We start from the raw sequence: 21,854 nt of genomic DNA on the forward strand, positions 1-21,854 counted from the left end.
AGGTAAAAAATTGAATAATAAAGCTAGTTGCAACCTACCGGGTGGAGAATGGTTACGCGGAAACACTAAAGGTTTATAACCAGGATCTTTTCAAATATAGAAACACAAAATCCCTATTGAACCATTCTCTGTTCTTAAGTGATATAACAGCCACCATAACCTCAAGTGTTAACATTAAAATTGAATAGGATAATTTGAAACATTTCAATTCTGATGTATTCATGTAAACGAAATTTTATTCAGTCTAAGTTAATTATTAAAATAAATTTCATGTGTGTTATTATTTTAAGAATATTACACTTCTTTTTTTTCTCTTTATTTTTACTTTATTTTCATTTCATCTAACTGTGTGATAGTCATGTTGATGTGATTGGAAAAAAAGTTCCCCTTGTGAAAACGTCACAAGATGAGAAGGTTTTTCAAATGATTTCAAAACAGTTGTTATGTTTTGTCTCGATTACTTTGACAGGTTAGTGTGTTTTTTAGATTTAATCGCGCAAGAATCTTACCCCATGAACCATCCAATCAAATTAGTTGTCAATTCAGCACATCACCTGTTTTTTGTGGCAAGTATAGCCAAAAACCTTCAACAGCACGAAATTAAGGCGCTACCTTATTGGTGAAAAATAAGTTAGTGAAAATTAACAAAATTTTGACTCAGTGACTAATACTTTCTACCGACCAAAATTTTTCACTGACTTTTATTAACCAATTTTAACCAACTTTATTTCTTGTAGTTTTCTGCTTTTTCATTTTGGTGCATTAAGAATGATACACCATGTTATGACAGAAAAATAATCTGGAATGTAAACTTTGGATATTTTCATTTTTTCGGTTCAAATTATTATATGAAAAAGGAATTTGCAAAGATTTTCCTTATATATAGTTTGTATTTTATAAACTGGACATCTACTTACAGTCAAGTTTAGTGTCCTGAAGATTCCATCTTAACTGTTGATTCTTCTTTCTGACTGACTGTAGCTACAATCTTGGTCAAAATATGTTGAGACCAGACAACTAATTTCAAAATTCGCTACAATAAGTAAATGCAAACGCCATTTTTAGTTAAGATTCACGGATTTTAAACGTTTGAGTGTTCGGAGTTGACTCGGGACTTAAGAACTCTTAAATTGTGGTTATTGTTGCTGACGTCATCATGGTGACGTCATTGCGCCTTTGTTGATCCCAACGCGGATTATTTTGTTGTGCAAGCGTGATAGAGAATGTGACTCATGTGTGCAAAAGTAGCGACTCTGCAACATGCCGGCTGCATAACATTGACTGTTTGACATATTGTGCATACTTGAAAAATGACGAAATGAAATATTTGAAAAAAAAAATGAATATTTTTGTTCTTGAAGTAGATTAGTTGGAAAGCAACAAACGCACGACAGGCTTTTTTCTCTCGTACTATATAATATAAAAGCAGTATTAAATTAGTTAGTTAACAAAATTTAAATAATTTTTACATACATTTACCTCTCGGTAACTCAAGCATCGGATACGTAAACTTTCATTACGTGAAACAATTTTCCTCGGTGCCTTGGAGTTTGGCATTACTGGGAGTCAACTGTGCTATTGAATGTAACCCTTATTTGTAGTCTGGCAGTTACTGTTTGAGGTGAACGTGCTTATGTCCAACTCGCAAGGGACGGGGAAATGTTTTTTGAAGAAGTCGAAGAAATAGGAAGGATATATGAGACTTTTAATAGACCAAAATATTTGTTTAAGATGTTTAAAGTGTTTCAGTTTAGTCTTTGTCTTGTTAACCTATTCATTTTTTGATAAGATTTTTGCAAATAAGTATGCACCCTGGGCTTTTTGACTTTTTTGGCGCCCAAATTCCTGCCCTGATGTTTGAAGACATTTAAACTCAGAATATATTTTAAGTTGCTACTAAAAAAGAAGAACATTGGATACAATTTTTGCATTTTTCAACATTCTTAGCCTATAAAATAAATGGAGGGCTAATAGCATATTAAAGGAACGGAAAAGAGGTTTAATTACGAAAGAGTTAAATTTTTCTTGAAACGCGCAATACGACAATTTCTACATTTTTATGACGAAATTTTGCTAGAGATTAGAAGGATAAGATTTCAAGCAGTAATCCATATCTAACTGACTGTCATTCAACCAATATAATAATCTCAACAATCGTTAGTACACAAAATATTAATAATTATAACTTGATTGATTAAAGTTTTAAATGTTCGTGTAAACAATGCTTTAAAATTCACGAGGTGGATTGATAAAGAAAAATAAAAACTTGTGTATAAATGTAAGATTTCCGAAAGACGAACGATTATCTCAAATAGCAATGTAGCATGCAACAGGAAATAAAAAAGTTTAATTGGTCGGTTTTTTAATGAGTTTTCCCCAAAACAGAAATATAAACAAAATAAAAGCCAGCATATCTAACAGTCTTATTATATAATCTAAAGAGGTGGGTCGGAACAAGTCTTATTGTGAAATAATGGAGGTTCTATGATCTGACCAAATCCCAACACATTCTCCCAACTAAAACAATGAAAAAAGAAGTGAAGTGGGTCACTGTAAATGTTCCTGACTTAAAAGTATCATAGACTAGTTAGCAAATATTAGCCTTGATCCGAAATAAACACAACATTTAATCCTAAAGCTGATTACGTGTTTATTTTCTTATTTATTCTTTGTCTGTAGAACTCTCGTTATGTGGATAGGTATTTTGTTTATAAAGGCTGTTAATAAAATAGCATCACGTTTTTACAACGCATATCTGGGGCTACCATTTTTAAGTAAATGCTAAGTATGATCGAGGAAGGCTGTTGTATCTACCGTAGGTGATTTTATTGACAAGATCATGGTGTTTTGTAGAAACAGGAAGGATCCTAAAAACCATAATCTTTTAGATAAAAAGATTAGATGTTAAAAAACTAATAAAAACAAAGATTTATGGTCATAGTTATCTTCTGTCCATATCAGAATGCACTTATACATATCGATTAAAATGGGAATTCAATTCAATTTAGAAGGTATACAAAAATTAACAAAAAACAATTTTTCCTCATGAGAAAAAAATCAATACGTTTTTTAGAAAATTATTGATCGATGCAAATACTTGATTGTGAAGAAACATGATGAGGTATTTTTCTGACGATTAAAAAAAAATTATTGATGTTAAAAAAAATTCGAGAGAATGTCGAGTGCTAAAAACAGAATTTATTTTGTTGTGTTTCTTGTAATACTGAAAGGTAATATTTTTGTTGTGTAGAAAATTTTTATTTCTAATCCTACAGATTATGATTAGTGTATGAATTTCTAGACAGCATCCAAACTTGAATTTTAAAGCTTCTACTATCTGCTGATTTAGAGTTAACATACAGAATATTTTCTAAGAGTTCTGGCTTTAAAAATATTTTTTTCTTGCTCCAACTTATAACCTAAGGATTTCTAAGGGAAACAGCAACATGTATCCGAATGAGAATGTGTTTGAGTTAGTAGCTACATAAAAAACTTTGTGCCATTACTGCTTATGTAAATATAGTAGCTATTATGGAACACAAAATTATCAGAGAAGACTATAAAAAGTTCTACTTATCTAATCTTTTTTTTACTTTCATAAGAAGTGAATTTTTTCGAGGTCTAAAAGTCTTTTAACTCCGTTTATTCCTGTACAAAGTTTTAGGTGTCTTTTGCGAACGCGTACTTTATAAAGTCAGTGAAATTCGTATATTTAGTATACAATCCTGAAACTAACAGCAACAGGCCAACCTATATAACTTCATAGTGTTTCTGTATGTTTTCATATATATTAAAACCTCAATAAATAATATGGAACAAAAATGGACACAAAAAAATACCACCAACATATCCAGCAAAGAGTTTAGGTTTAAAACAACTAACATTGTTTTTGTTTGATTTTGATAAGCATTTTACAGTTACTCATTCCTATAACTTTCACGACGTCATATTTCAATTAACCTCTGAAATTTCCCACAGTTAATTAGCGCAGAGATACTTTTAATCTCTGTGCAAGATGTAATCAGATTATCCGTTTAAACTGACTATTTCAGGTTTCATTACAACTAATTTGTTATATTGTTTTTAAAAAGTTTACGTATATATTAATAATTTATAAAATTAGTTCAAACAGTTTGGAAACTTACATCACAGTGAAGTGAAACAGTGAAGGCTTGTTAAAAACGATGCCATTGAACCAAAATATCTTTCACCGGCATTTGTCTTTTAATAATAATATAGACATACGTAAAAACTATCTCGCTAACACCAAAAAAAGTATCTTGTTGAACGAAAAAAGCTTTAAAATGAGCCTAATGAATTAAGTCCAATACAAATTCTCCAAGAATATTTTTCTACAAGAATTTTAAGTACACGTAACTTTTTATTCAACTTTCCAGAGTACAGTGTCTGGAGGACGATGTTTATAAGAAAGTAGAGAATGAGAATGGAAAATAAATGCTATATTCTTCTTTGAGAATTACTGACGACTGGACCACTGACAAGAAGTAATAAACTTCTCAAAATTAAGGTGACACAACAGTGACAATATTATTAAGGACAAAACTATCATTTGAAATCCTAAAATAAAGTGTTTTATACATAAACAATTTAAATCTTGAAGATACTACGTTCCGACCAATACTCGTTTAGTATATTCATACTTCTGAGTTGTCTTTTGGAGATATTGCGTTTGGGTTATATACAGCGATCCATAAATGTTGTAATAAAAATTGTATTTGTATTTTTTTTACTCCAAAGTACTTTAAATATCAATGTTAAAAGCTATTTACTCCAGTCCAACAATAACTTTAAATTTGAAGCTTCTTATAACAATACAAAATACTAGTCGTTAACCCGTGGAAAAATCCACGAGTTCGCCCGTCCTTTTTATACCGCATTGCATGCTACTAAGTACCATTTTGCGTGACAGACAGACGGACGGACAGACGTATACGGGTATCATAATATAGATGTTAACCATTTTTCCAGTTTTGCAATTTTTTGCATTAATTTGGTGAAATATAAAGAACGAAAATCTCTTTGTTCACGTGTCAAATCTTTTAATGTTAGAGATTCAATCTTGATTTTTGATATTCTTTTTAAAAATTTGACTTAAATTTGATATGCTTAAATGATTTACCATTTTGATTCCCGAAATTATGTTAATGCTTAATTTTAAAAACTAATTAAAAACGAAGTGAAAACAAGGAATTTTTCAGGAGTCTGACCTCACGTATGATGATAAGTTTTATGCTTATAAGATATGGGTCTTATAAATTTACTAAATGGTGTCTAACCAAGGACATGGGTCTAACATACACATATGGAAACTCACAAAATACCATATCATAGAGGACCACCCACAAAAAAACACTGGCAGAGGAAAGACGCAGTGAATTTAAGATTTTTTGCTGATTTTCTGTATACTAACATGTGAATAAATTTTTCCTTTGTTTCAGTTTTAGAAGTCTCTTCTGGCTTTGTAAAGGAACCAGCTCGAGAAACGATTGGTTATAGTGGAAGCTCTGTCACATTTGATTGGCAGTTGGCTGTGACAGATGTTGCAGAATATCGAAAATGGTCACACGGTAACCAAACTATTGTTAGTGTGCAGAGACTCAACGACACATCTGATGCTGCGTCAAAAATTTTGGCTAGTAAGTGGGAATAATATTTTTGATGTTTACAGTAAGTGACAGACTACACGCCCTGGGCGTTTATTAAATACCTTACGATCTCAGGATTGGGCGCCTAATTAGACTAGGCGGTTAATCAAGAACAGGGAGCTTATTAAAAATATCTTGAAATTTATTTTTATCACTATGTTTGCATACTTTATTTTTTCATATTTGATTACGATTTATGTCAAGTCCTTGAGTGAGAGCTTTTCGTTACCTTAGTTTTAGCTTTCATTCAGATGAGATGGTCACTATTGTTTTTGTATTTTAGCATTCGTTGGTCGTGTAACATACACACCAAGACAAACGGGATTGACAATCACAGATTTAGGTCTTCCAGACGAAGGAATTATAAAATGCTCTGCTTCGTTAACCGATGGCAATGTTTTTATGTCTGAAACTTTTCTCAGAATAGTAGGTAGGTAATTTGATTTCGATTGTTTGCCTAGGGTTCCTATTTACCCAGGGTAATGTTTTCTGTTGCTACAAGGTACTGATATTCAGAAAAGAGACGCAAGAGGAGAGAAGAAATGCGCTACCTAAGCTATCAATTAGCTTTATTTTAAGGGGAGAAAAATCGATTTAATATTTTTCTGGTAGGTAATATGCAGAATGGTTGCATTCCAAATTGTTCTCGTCAGTAAATCATTTGGCATTATATTAATATCTCTCGCACTTGCAATCTCAGTTGTTTGTAGTTGTTCATTTGAGAATAAATGCAACTTTATTTGTTTAGTGAAACCAACGTTTACAACTACACTGGTCCCTGAATTAACCGTGCTTGAGTCGGAAAACACGACACTAACGTGTGCCGTTGATAGTCGTCCAGCAGCTAATATCACGTGGTACAAGAATGACGTCGAAATTTTATTAGATAATAGAATCGACGTCAATGTGCAAACGACAAATAACAACGTTGTCAAGACAACGTCGAATCTCGTTTTGACGAAAGTACATCGATCAGATCGAGGTACTTACAAGTGTACAGTTAGATATGAATTTGGGGAAGAACAGAGAACAACCTCGTTGTCTGTTTATTGTAAGTTTAATTTTATTTTCTTGTTCATTTGAGAATTTATCTAAAATGTTTAAAAAATATTGACATAAATTTATGTGTAATATAAATTAACTCGTAACAAACATTTGTTTCTTGCTTAATCTTAAAATATAAACCTCCATCTAAATATTATAATCTAAATAAATAAAACATAAGTATTGATAACCAAACCAAAAAATAAATAAACCAATAATTCTAGATGCACCAGAAAACACTAACTTTCAAATAGAATTATCAAGTTTACAAATATCACGTGGGAATGTGCTCGCGGCGGAAAACGTTACATTGAAATGTACCTGCGATGCAAACCCTCCTCCGTATTACGCATACTATAAAGATTCAGTGCAGCTAAGAAACACCACCGACGGAGTGTTCAACATTATCCATGCCGCGAAAAGCAACGAGGGTAATTATACATGCGAACCAAGAAATTATCTAAATGCTGGACCACTAAAATCAAAGTCGCTACGCATACATGGTAAGTTTAGATAAACAACAGAAAAAAGAACAGCTTACGATTTGAATATTCTACCTAATAATATTACTCCTTTTTACCAGTTTCACCAACTTTGATATCGAAACCCGATTCTCCAATTAATCGTGATGAGAGTGAACAACTTTCTATGTTCTGCAAAATACGCGGAGAGGCAGAACTAAACTTTGTCTGGATATATCCAAATTCTTCTGAAAACGTACGAGTAAGCAAATCAGATGAGTCAGACAGCTACGGTGTTGTGACCGTAGATGGTCAAATTGCGATCGCTTCTATACACAGATCGGATGCTGGTACTTATATCTGCTATGCAAACAACTCGTTCGGTGAAATATTAATTTCAACAGATGTTGTGGTGAGATGTAAGTTCACTGTAAGCGATGCTACTTCAACACTGCAACAAAACAAACAACACGACATTGAGACTGTTAAAACACATTGTTGACTTTATGACGCCATATTCCATTACATCATTTCATCAGTTTCATCTGTTTATAAAAATGATTTTTTTAAACATAATATCAATAAAATTAAGAAGGCAATAAAATAACCCACATATTAAATCGTAATTATTTTAAACTAAAAGAATTAATTCCTTTATTTTTTTAGTAACGTAATAATTAATCTGATTTTTAATCTGGACCAGATATTTTTCGATTTTTCAGATCCTGCAACAATTACGTCATTCCCTCCAGCAGAATACGGTACTGTAGAGCATGCACGCAATGTTAAAATCATTTGCAATGTCTACGGTAATCCTCTACCAACTGTGCGTTGGTTTATTAACGATAAATTAGTTGAAAATCCTAATTCTGAATTCACAATAACTAATACAACAAAAATAAATAAAGAAACAGAGGAGGAGTATAAATTCAGTGAACTTTCTTTAACATCTGTGGAGAAGAGTGATTTTGGACAATACACATGTGAAGCAACAAATAACGTACCTGGTCAAGGTGTATCTGTAACGAACAAGACAACAACTCTAGTTGTGTCACGTGAGTAAACAGTATCTCCTTAATATTTGTCTAATAGGTTAAGAAAGTATGGTATTATCGTTGTCATGTTCTTCTTCTTATGGCTTTTACTCTCCTTCGTTCCAATCCAATGATACAATTTTGTACTCAATGTCAACTGTTACCCTTTTGCGTAAATTTCGCGAAGAGCTATTTTCGCGAGAATTAAAAATGCAAAGATTACTTTTCGCAGTTATGGTGATATATTTCGCAAATAGTTTATTTCGCAAATCAACAATTTAGGTTTTTTTTGCGAAGAGTTATTTTTGGCAAATCTACTATCACTTTTTCGCATAGTTTTGCATAAGGTAACTTGGATTGGCCATTGGCTTTGTCATTAAAAAGAATTGAGAAAGCACGAAGAAGAAAAAAAATAGCCTGAGTGAAAAACTTCGTGTTTTTCAAATATTTTAGCGAGGATTACTTTTCACAACTACAGTTTTTAAGGTAAATTTGCAAGGATTAATTTTTACAAACCGACCATTCTGAGAATTCGTCAATTCTGAGAATTTGCGAGGATTTTAGCTTAAGGATCTTAAGGATTTTAGCTTAAGGCTAACGCTTTGATAAAAATTTAGGATTTTTTTTATTTATTTAGATAAACCATACTTTCTAAAAAGCCCAGATCAGTTCTTTACTACAAACGTCAGTTCAAGTTTCATATTTAACTGTACAGTCCAATCACATGTCACACCGACAGTTGCATGGTCAACGGAAGTTACAACAGATGACAGATTTATATTTCATCCTGTCACTAAACTTCTTGACGTCACAGGAAAAATCATTGTTCAAGCTATGCTGGAAGTTAAAAATGTACGAAAAACAGATCATGGGATATATAGATGCACCGCGAATGATAAAAACTCAACAGTTACCACAAATACAACGTTACTGATTCAATGTAAAGTTGATTGATTGATTGATTCGTTCGTTCGTGCGTGCGTTCGTTTGCGCGTTCGTTTGTTCGTTCGTTTGTTAGCGCGTTTGTTCGCGCGTTTTTTTTCGCGTTTGTTCGTTCGTTCGTTTTATTTGTTTATGTGTTGTTGTTTTTACTTAAGTATTAAAGGTAAGCCTGTCTGCAAATCAAATATATTTCCAAAAAAATACTTCACCGCATTTATCAAATCACATGTCAATCTCATCCAATCAGAATACATCACCGACAACGCAAATTTACGACACAACTACGTCACGACGGAAAATAACAGTATTATAAGCTTCACATTATTTCAATCTAATGATTTGATTTTTTTATAGATCCTCCCGAACTTGTAACTGGCCCTCCATCAGAACAAGTTCTCGCCGAATTTAGCGTTCAATATTTGGAATGTGTTGTGAATTCCTATCCACGTGCTAGTATCGAGTGGTTTTATGCTGCAGACAGAAAAACATTTAAAAACATTTCCCATCTAGCTAAGGAAGAACTTTTAGCTACAGCATCCTACGAAATGAAAGTTCAAAGTCGAATTAATTTCAATCCAAAAATTTCAAGAAATGATGAAGGAATCTATTACTGCGTTGTAAACAATTCTTTGGGTAGCTTCACTAAGCAAACCAACGTCACTGTCCATTGTAAGTAGCAATTACATATGAGAGACTGGGGATGAAGGTGCTTCTTTAGAGTTACATATAAATACTAATCATCAGCCCGTAGAAAATCTACGGATTCGTCCGTTGTCATCATCCTTAACAACTCGGATACCATTTTGAAAAAAATCCAATATTGTAGAGAGGCCAGACACAATAAAAAAAATTCTTGCTGCCCAATAATATATTTTTTGTTTATAAGGAAGCTTTTAAGGTCGATGTTGATTTCAAGGTGGCGATAAGAATGTGTCGTCTCAATTTTTGTAATGAATAAGTGTAAAATTAGTATTAGACCTCTGACTCCGATTTAATGCAACTGTGTTTTTAAACATGGGCGGAAGGGTTAACCAATCGATTGATCAAAGTTTACAAAAATGTTTTACTTTTTGCAAGGAAAAAATATAAATTTCAGATTTATACAATTTGAATTAATAAATTGTAAATGATAAATCCATTTTTAGGGCCTGCTGAATTTGATACGGGTACAATAGATGGTGGTTCAACGGTCATTAAAATATTACAATCCGCTAGCTTTAACTGCATTGCAAGAAGCAAGCCAGAACCAACTATAAAATGGATCAAAGATGATCTAAATGAAGTAAATTCAGACACAGCTTCATTTGTAATGAATACTTTGTTTGCAAACTCAACAACCATTGTCAAAGAAAGTATTTTAACATTTACCAATGCCACTGCAAGCGATACGGGCTTGTATACATGCGTTGTTGAGAACACAGTAGCCAGCGTGAAGGAGACGAGGAGAAGAAAAAAATATCTTGATGTTATGTGTAAGCTTTAGGTTTTTATTTATCAAGCATAAAAAAATGTAGCACATTGTATCTCTTTGACCATCGTTTAAGTTTTTCAGTTTAACTATGTGTTCTTTTAAAAAAAATCTGGTAGATTAAAATAAAAACCTTTGATCAACGTTTTTGTTATGAAAAATAAAAATTTTAAAAATGTGCTTTAGATCCTCCAATAGTACTGGCTGCTTCTACGAATCAAACTATAGAAATTACAAATTCACTTACGCTTAGTTGCGCTAGCCAATCAAATCCTCCAATTAACCGCTATCTATGGAAAAAAGATGGTACCACTAAACCAAACAATCAAAGTGAATACATTATTGGATTTGTGGATGTAAGCAATTTTTCTCCTCCTTAGAAGTTGTGAGTTAGCTATAACTCTCCATCTTCGAGTTTGTGTGTTCTTAGTGAATATTTTAAAAGAAATATATTTTTTTTAGAGAGACACAAAGGGGGTGTACACCTGCACACCTGAAAACGCTGAAGGTGTTGGTAACACAGTCACACACAGAATTGCAGTAAAAAGTACATATTAAATATTTTAGATTTTCTGATGCACAATATATTGTCTGCTTTATCTCTTAGAAACGCCTTCTACTAGTTAACTTTTTGTTTGTCAACAACTCAGTATTACTAGAATAAAACCCATTTGCCAGCCCATACCAACAAAAGGTTATCATCGTGGGGAAATTGCCCCTCCCCTCCTACCAAATTATTTTTTTAAAAAAAAGATAAAAGATACCCCCATCCACGTCAAAGGAGTAAATGATTTTGCTTTCTATCGACCTGTTTGCTAGCATGAAGTTTTGTAGCAAACAAGAAATTTTACACTAAGCCTTCATTTTTACTTTCGTTATTCGTTCTTAGTTACGCCAGCCTTCACATCAAAAGCTTCATGCCAGGAAGAAGATGGTACATACCACTGTTATTGCGCTGGTGTTGGCTATCCAGCACCTCAAGTCACTTGGGTTTTAAGACCAAACAACGTATCTCAAACAACTGGAAATTCTCTTAACTTGACCATTGGAACATCAACTGTAGGGATATATAGTTGCATTTTACAAAATAGTCATGGATCAGTAACTTCAGATATTACACTTCGTAAGTTCTACAAATTTAAGATAGATAATCTAGACTTAGTAAAATTAACTAAGAATGTTCCATTTAGTAATCCGTAAACTATCAACAAATAAAAAAGGGCACAAAACTTTATTCAAGGCACAATAACGTACAAACTTGGTACCTTGTAGGGAGAATTGCTTTGACTAAAATTAATCTATGCAAAGGAAAAAATATGCAATAGTTCCGGAAGAAATAGATTGTTGTGTATTTTCTTTCTTGTTTCATTTCTTTCTCCTACAATCAGGCTCTTGTTTCCTGATAAGGTATAGTATGTAAGTCGATGAGAATCCTTTTTTTTTTGACCTAGCATACAAAATGCTATGGAATTCCTACATAAAGACGAATTGCTAGAAAAAACATAGAGAATAGAGAGAATTGGTACTTAACGTCACGTCGTAGAAATCATTTCCTGACTCGCCTTATAGCTGCTCATTCATAAAAAAAAATGGCTGCTATAAATTTTTAAACTTCTTGAAGACTGCAAACGTTTTCAATACCACTTGCAAGGCTTTTTTTTTCTCTTAGACATTAAACCATAAAAGAAAAAGATGTTCTTGTCATTTGACTTTCCTTAATTTGATATTTCATATCTGCCATATTGAAATGAAATAAAACCAATGTAAAGGTATATGTCTAAGGTTTAGTTCGTGCAAACTGATACGTTTGGTTTCATAAAACATAGTAGTGAAACCTGAAGACATTACTAAGAGCAATTAATAATCACTTCCGCAAAACCAGTTCTTTCCTTCTTCTTCGATGGAGTGAGTGACCGGTCTAAATTAAAAGAGGGCAAAGAATTGATAAGTGGACGCTGTATGAAGAATTGGCCGAATAATTTCTCTCAGCTGATTTAAATTAAACTTTGAAACGAGTCATCAGTCACGTGACTTTCTGTCTAGTTCCTCCTTACACTGATTGGACAGCGTGGAGCAACTGCAACGTAACATGTGGTGGAGGATCCAGAACTCGTGACAGAAGGTGCAATTATAATGTGTGTAACAATGAAACTCGTTCGATTGAATCATGCAATGCTGGCGCATGCCCAATAGGTAAGGAAATTTGAAAAGTTACCTGAACTTAAAAATACTTTTATAATAAATTATTAGCCGAATTATCGACAGAATAAGTTTATTTTAAGTTGACGTAAAACTTTTGCTAATCCATTTTTACCTTTTTAGCTGGGCAGATATCATCAGATTCGTGGCACAAAGGTAAGCTTTCTTAACCAATTGTGCAAATGCAATAAACCTTTTCAAGTTGCAATATTTTTTTTAAATTTGCCTTTCTTGTTGCTTTAGATTGGTACATTGCATTGTGGTTAATGATTCCTGTGTTTGTTGTGTTATGTGTGGTATGTGTTCTGTGGATGGCGCGAAAAAATAGGTAATTGTGTTAAAGCAACCTCGTTCTCCACTTCTGTTGTCTCTTTTCACATCTGGACGGCGAGACGAACATGTTCGTATCGCCGTCCCGATGTCCTGGAGACGAGGTTGATGTTAAGGACTACACTAATGTTGTTCTTTCTGTTTGTTATAATGTTTTAGCTAGTCAAATATAATTAGGGCTAGGTCAAATCAGTTTATTTTGTAAACATTTTTTAACTCTTGGTTAGACATTAGAACGTTCAACGCACTTATCGGGAATTTGCTGTTACCACGAAGCTACCTTTATGGCGCTAATAAAAATTTCTGATATTTTACTTTAGGAAAGGTTCTAAGCCTGTCTTCGTTCCCATCAATCGTGACGTTTCCCAGCCTCCATCTATTCGCAGCATCCCTACACAGCGAGACATCTACCTGCCAGAGCCTACCGAGTTGTCTGCGGTCAACAACGGAAGCATCAAGGAGGAGAGACCGCCGAAGAAACAAGAGACAGACACAATTGAGGTATTTATCAAGATGGCGACCAATCTGTATTAATTAAGTTAACATAGCAAACTCGCCTCCAGGGTTTCACCACACCTTTAATATGCTGAAAGCATGGGACGTAGCCTTTACGTTAGCATGTGTGTAAAAGAACCCTGGGGACGAGGTTGATCAGATTGTAACTAATTTTGATGTGTTTTTACACACACAGGTGGAGATGTATTTCGGGGAAGAAGAGGTAGCTCGCCCCTCATCATCGTCCCAACAACCTCCTTCAACCGAATATGCGCAACCAGGTCCTTCTACAGCAAAGAGTAACGCCTATACAGAATTTGATGACGATGATGAATCATTCAGAGACACAGACTTTAATTATTTAGACAATTCAAACGGATTTCTTAAGTTGTATGACCGAGCCGGACCTCCGAAATCAGTGAGAGATACAATTTCGCCTAACACACGTGGTCATGATAATAAAGCTTTCTCATCAGAAGAAACTAATGGTTATGTGTGATATACTGTTGTTGTTTTTCTAGCTCAGTTATATTAATTAACAACACAAGTGTTTCATAAAAACAACGACCTGACGAAAGTCTTTGTGAATAGATTCAATGAGGAATTAATGAATTAATATGAATATAGGAAACTCAAGTAGAATAATTAAATATTAATATTATATTCTTTTAACCAAGTTTATATACTTATGTAACATACGCGAAGCACATGCGCGTGTTGCGAACTTTGAACTTGTGCACGTGAAGTTTTTGTCGATTAAGGTTAACATTATGATTAACATGGGAAGACCCCTTACAAAAGTTGGGTGTTAGCTGTATGTATTTTTTCTATCTTTGAAAACACAATGTAGCGCTTTAGTGTGTGTCTCATAGCAGACTCGTTCCCAGATTGTCTTAAAGTTGGAGAGACTTGTTTCTAAACATTTAGGTAATGGAATATATGCTGTGTTTTGTATTATTTTTAATTTTTGTTTTGAGGTTTTGATACACGAAGAAATTGCACGCATCAAATAACTTGTCTTCATTTTCATCACAGGTTGTCTAGTTATGACTGTCGTACATGTTTCAAACACTGTTCCGCCATCTTTGTCATCCTGACATATCTTTGGTATTATATATAACACGATGTTTTACGCAAACTTTTTTTTCGGTTAAGTCTTAACCATATAAACTGCAGTGTTTTTTAAGCTTAACTTTCGTGAGAATACATCTTATAAAAGATTCAAAAGTTGTCTATGGATCTATTTTTTAAAATTTAAAACCTGATTTGTTTATGAGATATACCTCTTGAAAGTTTGGCTAATTAGTTCACGTGTGTGTATGTATGAGTGTGGTATAATCTTTTCTTGGTTATATATAAAAAAAAACTAGACCTTTCATAAGGCAGATATTTTTCTGCTCCCATATAAATATTTTGGCTAAAACAGATCTTCATAAAGCAGGAATTATCTGTTAGACTATGTAAAAGATTGTAGAGGGCCTTTTCGAGCAAACATCCCTAAAGCAATCAAGTCAAGCTCCTTATGTGGAACGGTCACGAAGAAAAAATCTGAAAGTATACAGAAACTTAGCAAGAAAGCAAGACGCATTGTTCATGACGAAGATCTACTGATCGATGCAGCTACTGGGAAGGTACTTGGCTGTACATCACAAACATGCTAATTATGTAGCCTATACGACCAGCAAAACCTATAGCCTACCCACAGTAATATTTCTAGGCCTGTTATTGGCGCGACAATTCCACATTCACACCTAGCATGGTGTGGTCGCTCCGCTTGAACCATACATCTTGCACTTTTTTGCGAGTTCCGTCTCCCTGCAGAGGTACTGCGCTATTACTTCGATCTTTTTCACTTGGCGACAATGTAGTGTATAGCTTCATACTTCCCGTCTTTATTTTATAAAGAGATGCACAGTGACTTCTATAAAAGATGCATTATTGTCATAGTGACGTTTATCAGTCAGCATAAATTCAAGCCTTTCTGTCGAACCCTTTAAAGGGGAGTAGACAGGAGTGTCAAAATTCCAGCATACTGTAATAAACTATTCTCCCCCTTCCCCATGTAGTTGTAAGTAATTACTCTTAGTATAAAATATTTGTCCGGCCATTGCTTTAAAGATGGCGGAGTGCACTGTGAGGTTTGACAGTAAACAAAGCTATCAGAGGGATCTAGGCTAGTGAAAATGTATACATTATAGCCATATATTTGTTCACAGCATAGAGATATTATTAAAAGTTTATTATATCTCTATGTTCACAGTTAGCTTAGTGACAATGTACTACATTACATATCATATTTGTTGACAGTCAGCTAAAGTCCTTTTGATTTATTGATTTATATATTCTATTCGTTATAAAAACAAAATTCTCTCAGAACATATTATATTTGACTGAAATACGAAGCTTGTCGTATCATATTACTACATCATCAGGTAAAATGATTACAAAAACTGTATTACGGTTATAACACTAAAAATGACAAACATGTCTCAAAAGACTTAAAACTATTATTGATGCATGTTGATTAGTTAAGATAAAGAAAGAAGTTGATGTTGCTGAAAGGACAGTACTAGACTGGCTTAGGGGTGACGTAGAAGGGCGCTATGTTAAAGTATTTTTATGTCACAATACGTAACATTTCCTTTCGTTTGTAGAGTTCCTCATAGCTTTTCAGTAAACAACCAGACAAACCAGTTTTCGTTACAATTTGTATTTCGCTATGTATTAAAGGATCGTAACTAAAGATTTGTGTGCTATATTTTTTTGTTTTATCTGGACAATGTTGTATTAACATAAGTTTAAATTTTGTGAAAATTATAACGTTTATTCTTTTTATTTTATTTTTTCACATGCGTTCTCACAAAAGCAAAACTCCATTCGGTTTTCCGTTTCTTCTGCATATTCTATTGAAATAATTTTTCACGCGCAGAGGAATATTCTTGCATAAAAAACTGTGTATTTTTGAAAAAAAGCTTTTGTCCGAATTGATAGAAATGTTTAATAAAATTTAATAGCATGCAGAAAGTTAAACGACCTCGTACACAGGGCTGTCCTTAAAATTTTAATTAACACGTCAGAGGTTGGGCTTATTCTTAGCTAGTTTTTCTCCCTCTTTTGACACTATGTTCTAATAAGTTTTATGAACAGTTTGGTTGGAATTTTATCCCTGGCTCCTTAAATACACAATCTACGAAGATGCAAGTGACGCAACTAGAAACGCAGCTTATTATTGATTTAATAATATCTGAATCAGTATTAGATCGACATATTCTTGGCAGGAACGCGTATACTAAAATGTTTTTCGCTATGTGTGATTTTAAACCGACCGCGGTTTCTTGTTTAGAAATTTACTCAATCCAACGCCTCTTCAACGTGGTAAGGTGAGCTTATCATTATTAGTGGTGGAAAGCATCTGGCTGCTAATATAAGCAAAATATTAATAGAATTGTCAACATTTATGTTCATTTCATAAAAATTATATTTCGATAGAGTAAAAAAAAAAATGGGAATAATTTTCTCGGCAAATTCTGGTTTTTAAATAAAAATATATTTTTGCAGTATAGAATTAAAAGAAAAGTATAGATTGTATTCCTTCCCACGGTGCAAAATTAAAATATAGCTTACCTTTCCTGCAGGTGAGCCAATCAAAGTGCGAGAAAATGATAACTTTTTGCAGCTACACATATTTTATAACAATTTTATTTATCACCTTTTTTTTCAGTATTAAAAAACAAAGGTTATGTTTCGTCAAGCACAGCAAAATCGAGTTAAATTACAGACAGTGTTTAAGAGACTTGCATCTTTTGTGCCGGTAGAGTTTAACACAAGTCTTAAACAATATGGTTCACGTATTAGAGGACGGAAGTTTCTGGTTGGCTCTTCTCATAAAGAGATGCCAGAATTCTTAAGCTACACACACAACCCAAACCTAAAAGCTGTTCGCTTTGAAGGTGACAAAAGTAAAGTTGCAACCGCAGTACGAGAATACATAGACGCTAATCTGCAAAGCAGCAGCGCGATATTATTTAAAGGCCTACCAATCGAGAGCGAGCACGATTTCAACCGCATAATTACAGCTACAGATTATAAAATGTTGCCATATGTAGGGGGCGTTGCAAGCCGAGATAGCCTGGTTGAAAATGTATACGAAGCAAGTAATGAACCCAAAGAGATGAGTATTGACTTACATAATGAGATGTCGTGCTTAAAAAGATTTCCACAAAAGGTACAGGCTTTTTTAATTCCTGTGTAGTATTGTGTAGCTGTCAACTTCGTTCCCAGAGGTGCTGAAACAACAATTCGTTATCCTGATATTCTAAGAAAGAGAAACGAGGTTGGCTGTGCATTGTTGTTCTTTTTTGGGTACTTTTGTAGTTCTTTATTTGTTGTTGTTTATATTTTCTTCCATACGTAAAAGATGTACAAATAATTGTACGAACTGGTAATCCAATGCTGTGCAATTACATTCAAAAAAGAATATAAACATTTCACGCATTTGCTTTGATAATGTTTTGGAAAGCGAAAAAAACAATTCAATTCTTTTGAAATTGATTCCTGCTACCAAGTCTTTTAAATAAAGGAATTTGATTTTAAAGCCACTCAAAAGAGGCTTGGTCTTTTTGTTTTCCCTCGTCTCATTTTGGCGTATAAGCTACCTATCACGAATTCTTTAGATAATGTTCTGCTGTATTACCCCTCCAACGATCGATGGAGAAACTCCAATTTGTTTCAACAGGGAATTCTTGCCAGAGCTTGATCCAAGATTTGTCAAAAAGGCGGATGAAAAAAAAATTCGATATATCAGAAATTATGCTCGTGAGCATTCGGATTATATGTCATGGCAGTCTATTTTCAAGACCAACTCAAAAGAGGTAACTCATCTTATCGGCTCACAAACCTTTTGGCTGAAAAGGTCAAATAATTTGTCGGTTTCGTCGTCGCCATTAATTCATCTAACTACTTAACTTTCTTAAGATTAAGTCCCTGATCGTCGACAAAATTTCGGGCTAACCAAATTAAATTCTATGAATCCTGTCACTGAGAAGAGTTGGTTGAGAAGTAAAAGATTTGTTCTTATACACAGTGTACAGATTATAGGCTGAACATGACTGGTATATTCCATCAGTTATCTTTGACACAGAAAACGTTATTTTGTTTCACTGTAATCGTTCTGTGTAATTTGTACACCACTTGAGTATCTGACTTACATTCTTTCAGAATGCTTACAACTTTGGTTCTTTTCAATTTTCAAGACGATTAATGATTACTGATCCTCCTGTATTATTTTTTAGCGTGCAGAAGAAGTCCTAAAGTCTTCAAATAGCGAATGGAAATGGCATTCAGATGGTACCTTGACGAGTTGGCATATCTGTGATGCCTTTATAACACATCCAGAAACGAAAGAAAAAATCTGGTTTAATCAAATAGCAGCAATGCACAATTCGTTCTATTTTAATCATCCAGACTTTTATGATCAACCTGAATTAAAAGCAGAAGAGATACCTCACCATGTGAGTTATGGTGATGGTGAAGAAGTAGAGTTGGAGTATATACAGCAGCATCGAATTGCACAATGGAAATTAGCTGTTGGAATTCAATGGGAAAAGGGAGATTTGTTAGTTTTGGATAACTTATTAGCACAGCATGGGCGAATGAGTTATGAAGGGGCGAGAAAGCTCGCGGTTAGTTTAATAATTGATTAATTTTTTGTAACATCTATATAATAATACGCCAGTTCCGTGTGTCTGTAACAGGCAAAGTGGATGTGTTGTTTTTCTAAAGAAACAGCCGCGGTAACATGTCACCTTTGCTAACTTTTATTACTTATTGTCTTTTGTGTGCTTTTTCAAATTGATTTAAAATTTTTAGTTTAAGAAAGTCACGGTTAATTTACTTTATTGTTCTCATAAAAACCTTTGTGTAATAATGTAAACTTTATTACACAAGTCACGGGTAATTAAATTCTTATTATTCCCTTCAGCACGTGTCTATTGTTTATGAAAAACATATTGGATTTATTTATTCCCGCTTGAATGGAATTAACAACAAAACGTTTTCACGAAAAGAACAATGAATTTTATGGTTAATTTCGCTGTTTTTTTATTTGGTATCTATAGTGGATTTTTCCACGGGACTAAATACTAGTCTCTTATAATAATACGGAGAGTGTGTCTGTGTGTCTGTAACAGGCAAAGTTGATATCGTCATTTTCCTTTGATGTTGCCGAAAAAAATCTTTGATGTTGCCGAAAAAAATATGTCTTCTTTGTCGTGAAAAGCCGCGAGTTTTGTGTGGTTTGTTAAATAAAGTTCTAGCACAAAGTAACGGAAATTGTGTTTGCAAAAAAGATGGCTGTCCTTTTTAAGCATTTGTCTTCTCTTGCCTTCAAAATAGATCTTTACAAAAGCATTTAAAAAGGGGCATGGTATATAAATGAAGTATAGAAAGGTTTCTGTAAGGTTTGTTTATGTTTTTTAAAGTTTTGATGATATTATTGATGCGAGACATGGTTGTTAGCTAGCATCAACCACAACAACAACAACTACCTAGCTAGGTAGCTAGGAATTTATAAATATGTAGCCATGTTCTTTATACCTAGCTAAGTCTCCAGTTTATATTTAAGTGACCAGCTATTAGCTGCTGTAGCTACCTTATGCTAGCTTCAGATTTATGTTGCTTTTTACATGTAAGCTAATCTTAGTGGTCTTTGCTAAGAATGTGACTGTAACTTATTTTAATTGACATTTTAAGCTTAAATTAACAAGCCACAACAACTTTTAAAAAAGTATTACATAATATTTAAGAAGAGTTTAAGGAATGTTTTTAAGCAAATAATGTATTTTTCACAATTTGTATATGCAAATAATGTATTTTTCACATTTTGTGTAACTAAACTTATAGTAAGTACGGATCATTAGACAAAAAATTGTTTTGTTAACCGGTTAATTTTTACATTTTGTGCATATTTTTGCGGGAGAGGATGGTATGCAACCGAATAAATGATTTTTCAAAGTTTAACTTTTTGTTTTTAGGTGTTTTGTGTTTGTTTAAGTTTGGCTTTTTGATATTGTTCAGGTTGTATTGTTGTATAAGCATTTAGGGAAAAGACAATGTTTAAAATGCGTAAAGAACTTATTTCATAGATCTGTGCTTACTGTTGCAAGCCTTTCTTTTCGACACTTCAGATTAAAATATTGAAGGTTTTCAACATAATCACATAATAAGATGTATACATATTTGAGATATGTGTTATTTCTGACATTATTATTATTGTTGTCGTAACTGTCTGGGTTGTGACTGTCAATGTTGTAACTTTCCACTAACTAGATTTTACACCTTGCACGCCGTTGTTTTTCATATTTTGTCTGAAGTTTTGTTGGGAGGATTTCATGCGATTTGACATTTGATATTTTGTGTTAGATTTTAAGAACTTTTTTGTTAAATTATGACTTATATACTTTCTTTTTATGCATTTTCAGATTATTTTTTTAGTAAAAGGCATATTCAATATACTGAAATATTTGCTGATGTCATCAAAATTCAAACAGAACTTTTCAATTGTTTTTCTGCCTAAGTGGATTTTTCCACGGGCCTAATCGACTAGTCTATATAATAATACGCCAGTTCCGTGTCTCTGTGACAGGCAAAGTGGATGTCTTCATTTTCCTTTGATATTGCCGAAAAATGCATGTCTAATATGGTAAATATTCAGACATTACGGCGCGACGTCAATAACACCACTTTAACGTCAATATCCTATATTAAATTAATGAAGCCATTACAGTGCACCTAAAACTTTGAGGCTAAATAACTTGGAAACGAGTTGGTGACGTCAATGATTTTTCACCGCGTGGGTAACTAGGGACCACCTTGGACCAATTTGGGTAAGTTTCCCAAACCTGGGTCCCCGAATCCGTTTCGGAATGGACGGGTTGACGACGTCATCGAAAAACCTTCAAATCCTAATATCTCTGCAACCGTTTGTCAAAAATACGCGATCCTATACATTTTCTTGATAAACGTTTCAAGACCTATACAATGAAGGCAGCAGATATACAAATTTCTAAAAAAAAAATTTGGGGGGTTTGACTGGCCATTGCTGACATCAGCAAAATGTTAAAACCCTTATGTCTCATTAACTGCTTATCAAAAAGATATGATCATATACATTTTCTTGGTCAGCGTTTTAACATCTACATAGTACAGGCAACGAATA

General features: G+C 33.5%; 2 protein-coding genes across 9 annotated transcripts; both read left to right on the plus strand.

Moving 5' to 3' along the window:
* The first annotated feature begins 10 nt into the window (after positions 1 to 10).
* Positions 11 to 14,652, plus strand: LOC130635698 (hemicentin-1-like). Of its 4 annotated transcripts, none has more exons than XM_057445119.1 (16): positions 11 to 469; positions 5,460 to 5,657; positions 5,950 to 6,096; positions 6,415 to 6,717; positions 7,894 to 8,226; positions 8,843 to 9,145; positions 9,502 to 9,816; positions 10,293 to 10,619; positions 10,802 to 10,971; positions 11,078 to 11,162; positions 11,505 to 11,738; positions 12,659 to 12,808; positions 12,938 to 12,970; positions 13,058 to 13,142; positions 13,465 to 13,645; positions 13,836 to 14,652. In XM_057445119.1, the coding sequence occupies exons 1-16, from the start codon at positions 424 to 426 to the stop codon at positions 14,136 to 14,138; spliced, it is 3,213 nt and encodes a 1,070-aa protein (XP_057301102.1). In that variant the 5' UTR covers positions 11 to 423; the 3' UTR covers positions 14,139 to 14,652. The 4 variants fall into 4 exon arrangements, with proteins under 4 accessions (XP_057301102.1, XP_057301103.1, XP_057301104.1 ...); XM_057445120.1 differs by lacking the exons at positions 11 to 469; positions 7,894 to 8,226; positions 8,843 to 9,145 and adding exons at positions 3,050 to 3,230; positions 6,935 to 7,213; positions 7,294 to 7,590; XM_057445118.1 differs by lacking the exon at positions 11 to 469 and adding an exon at positions 3,054 to 3,230.
* LOC130635699 (uncharacterized) lies at positions 14,400 to 21,156 on the plus strand. Of its 5 annotated transcripts, none has more exons than XM_057445124.1 (5): positions 14,480 to 14,566; positions 16,983 to 17,014; positions 17,361 to 17,864; positions 18,313 to 18,510; positions 18,931 to 21,156. In XM_057445124.1, exons 3-5 carry the CDS (start codon positions 17,379 to 17,381, stop codon positions 19,339 to 19,341), a joined length of 1,095 nt encoding a protein of 364 aa, XP_057301107.1. In that variant the 5' UTR covers positions 14,480 to 14,566; positions 16,983 to 17,014; positions 17,361 to 17,378; the 3' UTR covers positions 19,342 to 21,156. The 5 variants fall into 5 exon arrangements, with proteins under 5 accessions (XP_057301110.1, XP_057301105.1, XP_057301107.1 ...); XM_057445125.1 differs by having other exon boundaries at positions 14,526 to 14,566; positions 16,983 to 17,019; XM_057445127.1 differs by lacking the exons at positions 14,480 to 14,566; positions 16,983 to 17,014 and adding an exon at positions 14,400 to 14,453.
* Positions 21,157 to 21,854: the final 698 nt, after the last annotated feature.

The sequence above is a fragment of the Hydractinia symbiolongicarpus genome, chromosome 3, assembly GCF_029227915.1.
Source record: "Hydractinia symbiolongicarpus strain clone_291-10 chromosome 3, HSymV2.1, whole genome shotgun sequence".
Taxonomy (NCBI): domain Eukaryota; kingdom Metazoa; phylum Cnidaria; class Hydrozoa; order Anthoathecata; family Hydractiniidae; genus Hydractinia; species Hydractinia symbiolongicarpus.

Coding starts and splice junctions, on each gene's coding strand:
- LOC130635698 (XM_057445118.1), top strand. CDS start 3,176: ATGTCGAGTGCTAAAAACAGAATTTATTTTGTTGTGTTTCTTGTAATA. Junction 9,817..10,292: donor AACCAACGTCACTGTCCATT/GTAAGTAGCAAT, acceptor ATCCATTTTTAG/GGCCTGCTGAATTTGATACG. Junction 12,971..13,057: donor ATCAGATTCGTGGCACAAAG/GTAAGCTTTCTT, acceptor TTGTTGCTTTAG/ATTGGTACATTGCATTGTGG.
- LOC130635699 (XM_057445127.1), top strand. CDS start 17,379: ATGTTTCGTCAAGCACAGCAAAATCGAGTTAAATTACAGACAGTGTTT. Junction 17,865..18,312: donor TAAAAAGATTTCCACAAAAG/GTACAGGCTTTT, acceptor CGAATTCTTTAG/ATAATGTTCTGCTGTATTAC. Junction 18,511..18,930: donor TCAAGACCAACTCAAAAGAG/GTAACTCATCTT, acceptor ATTATTTTTTAG/CGTGCAGAAGAAGTCCTAAA.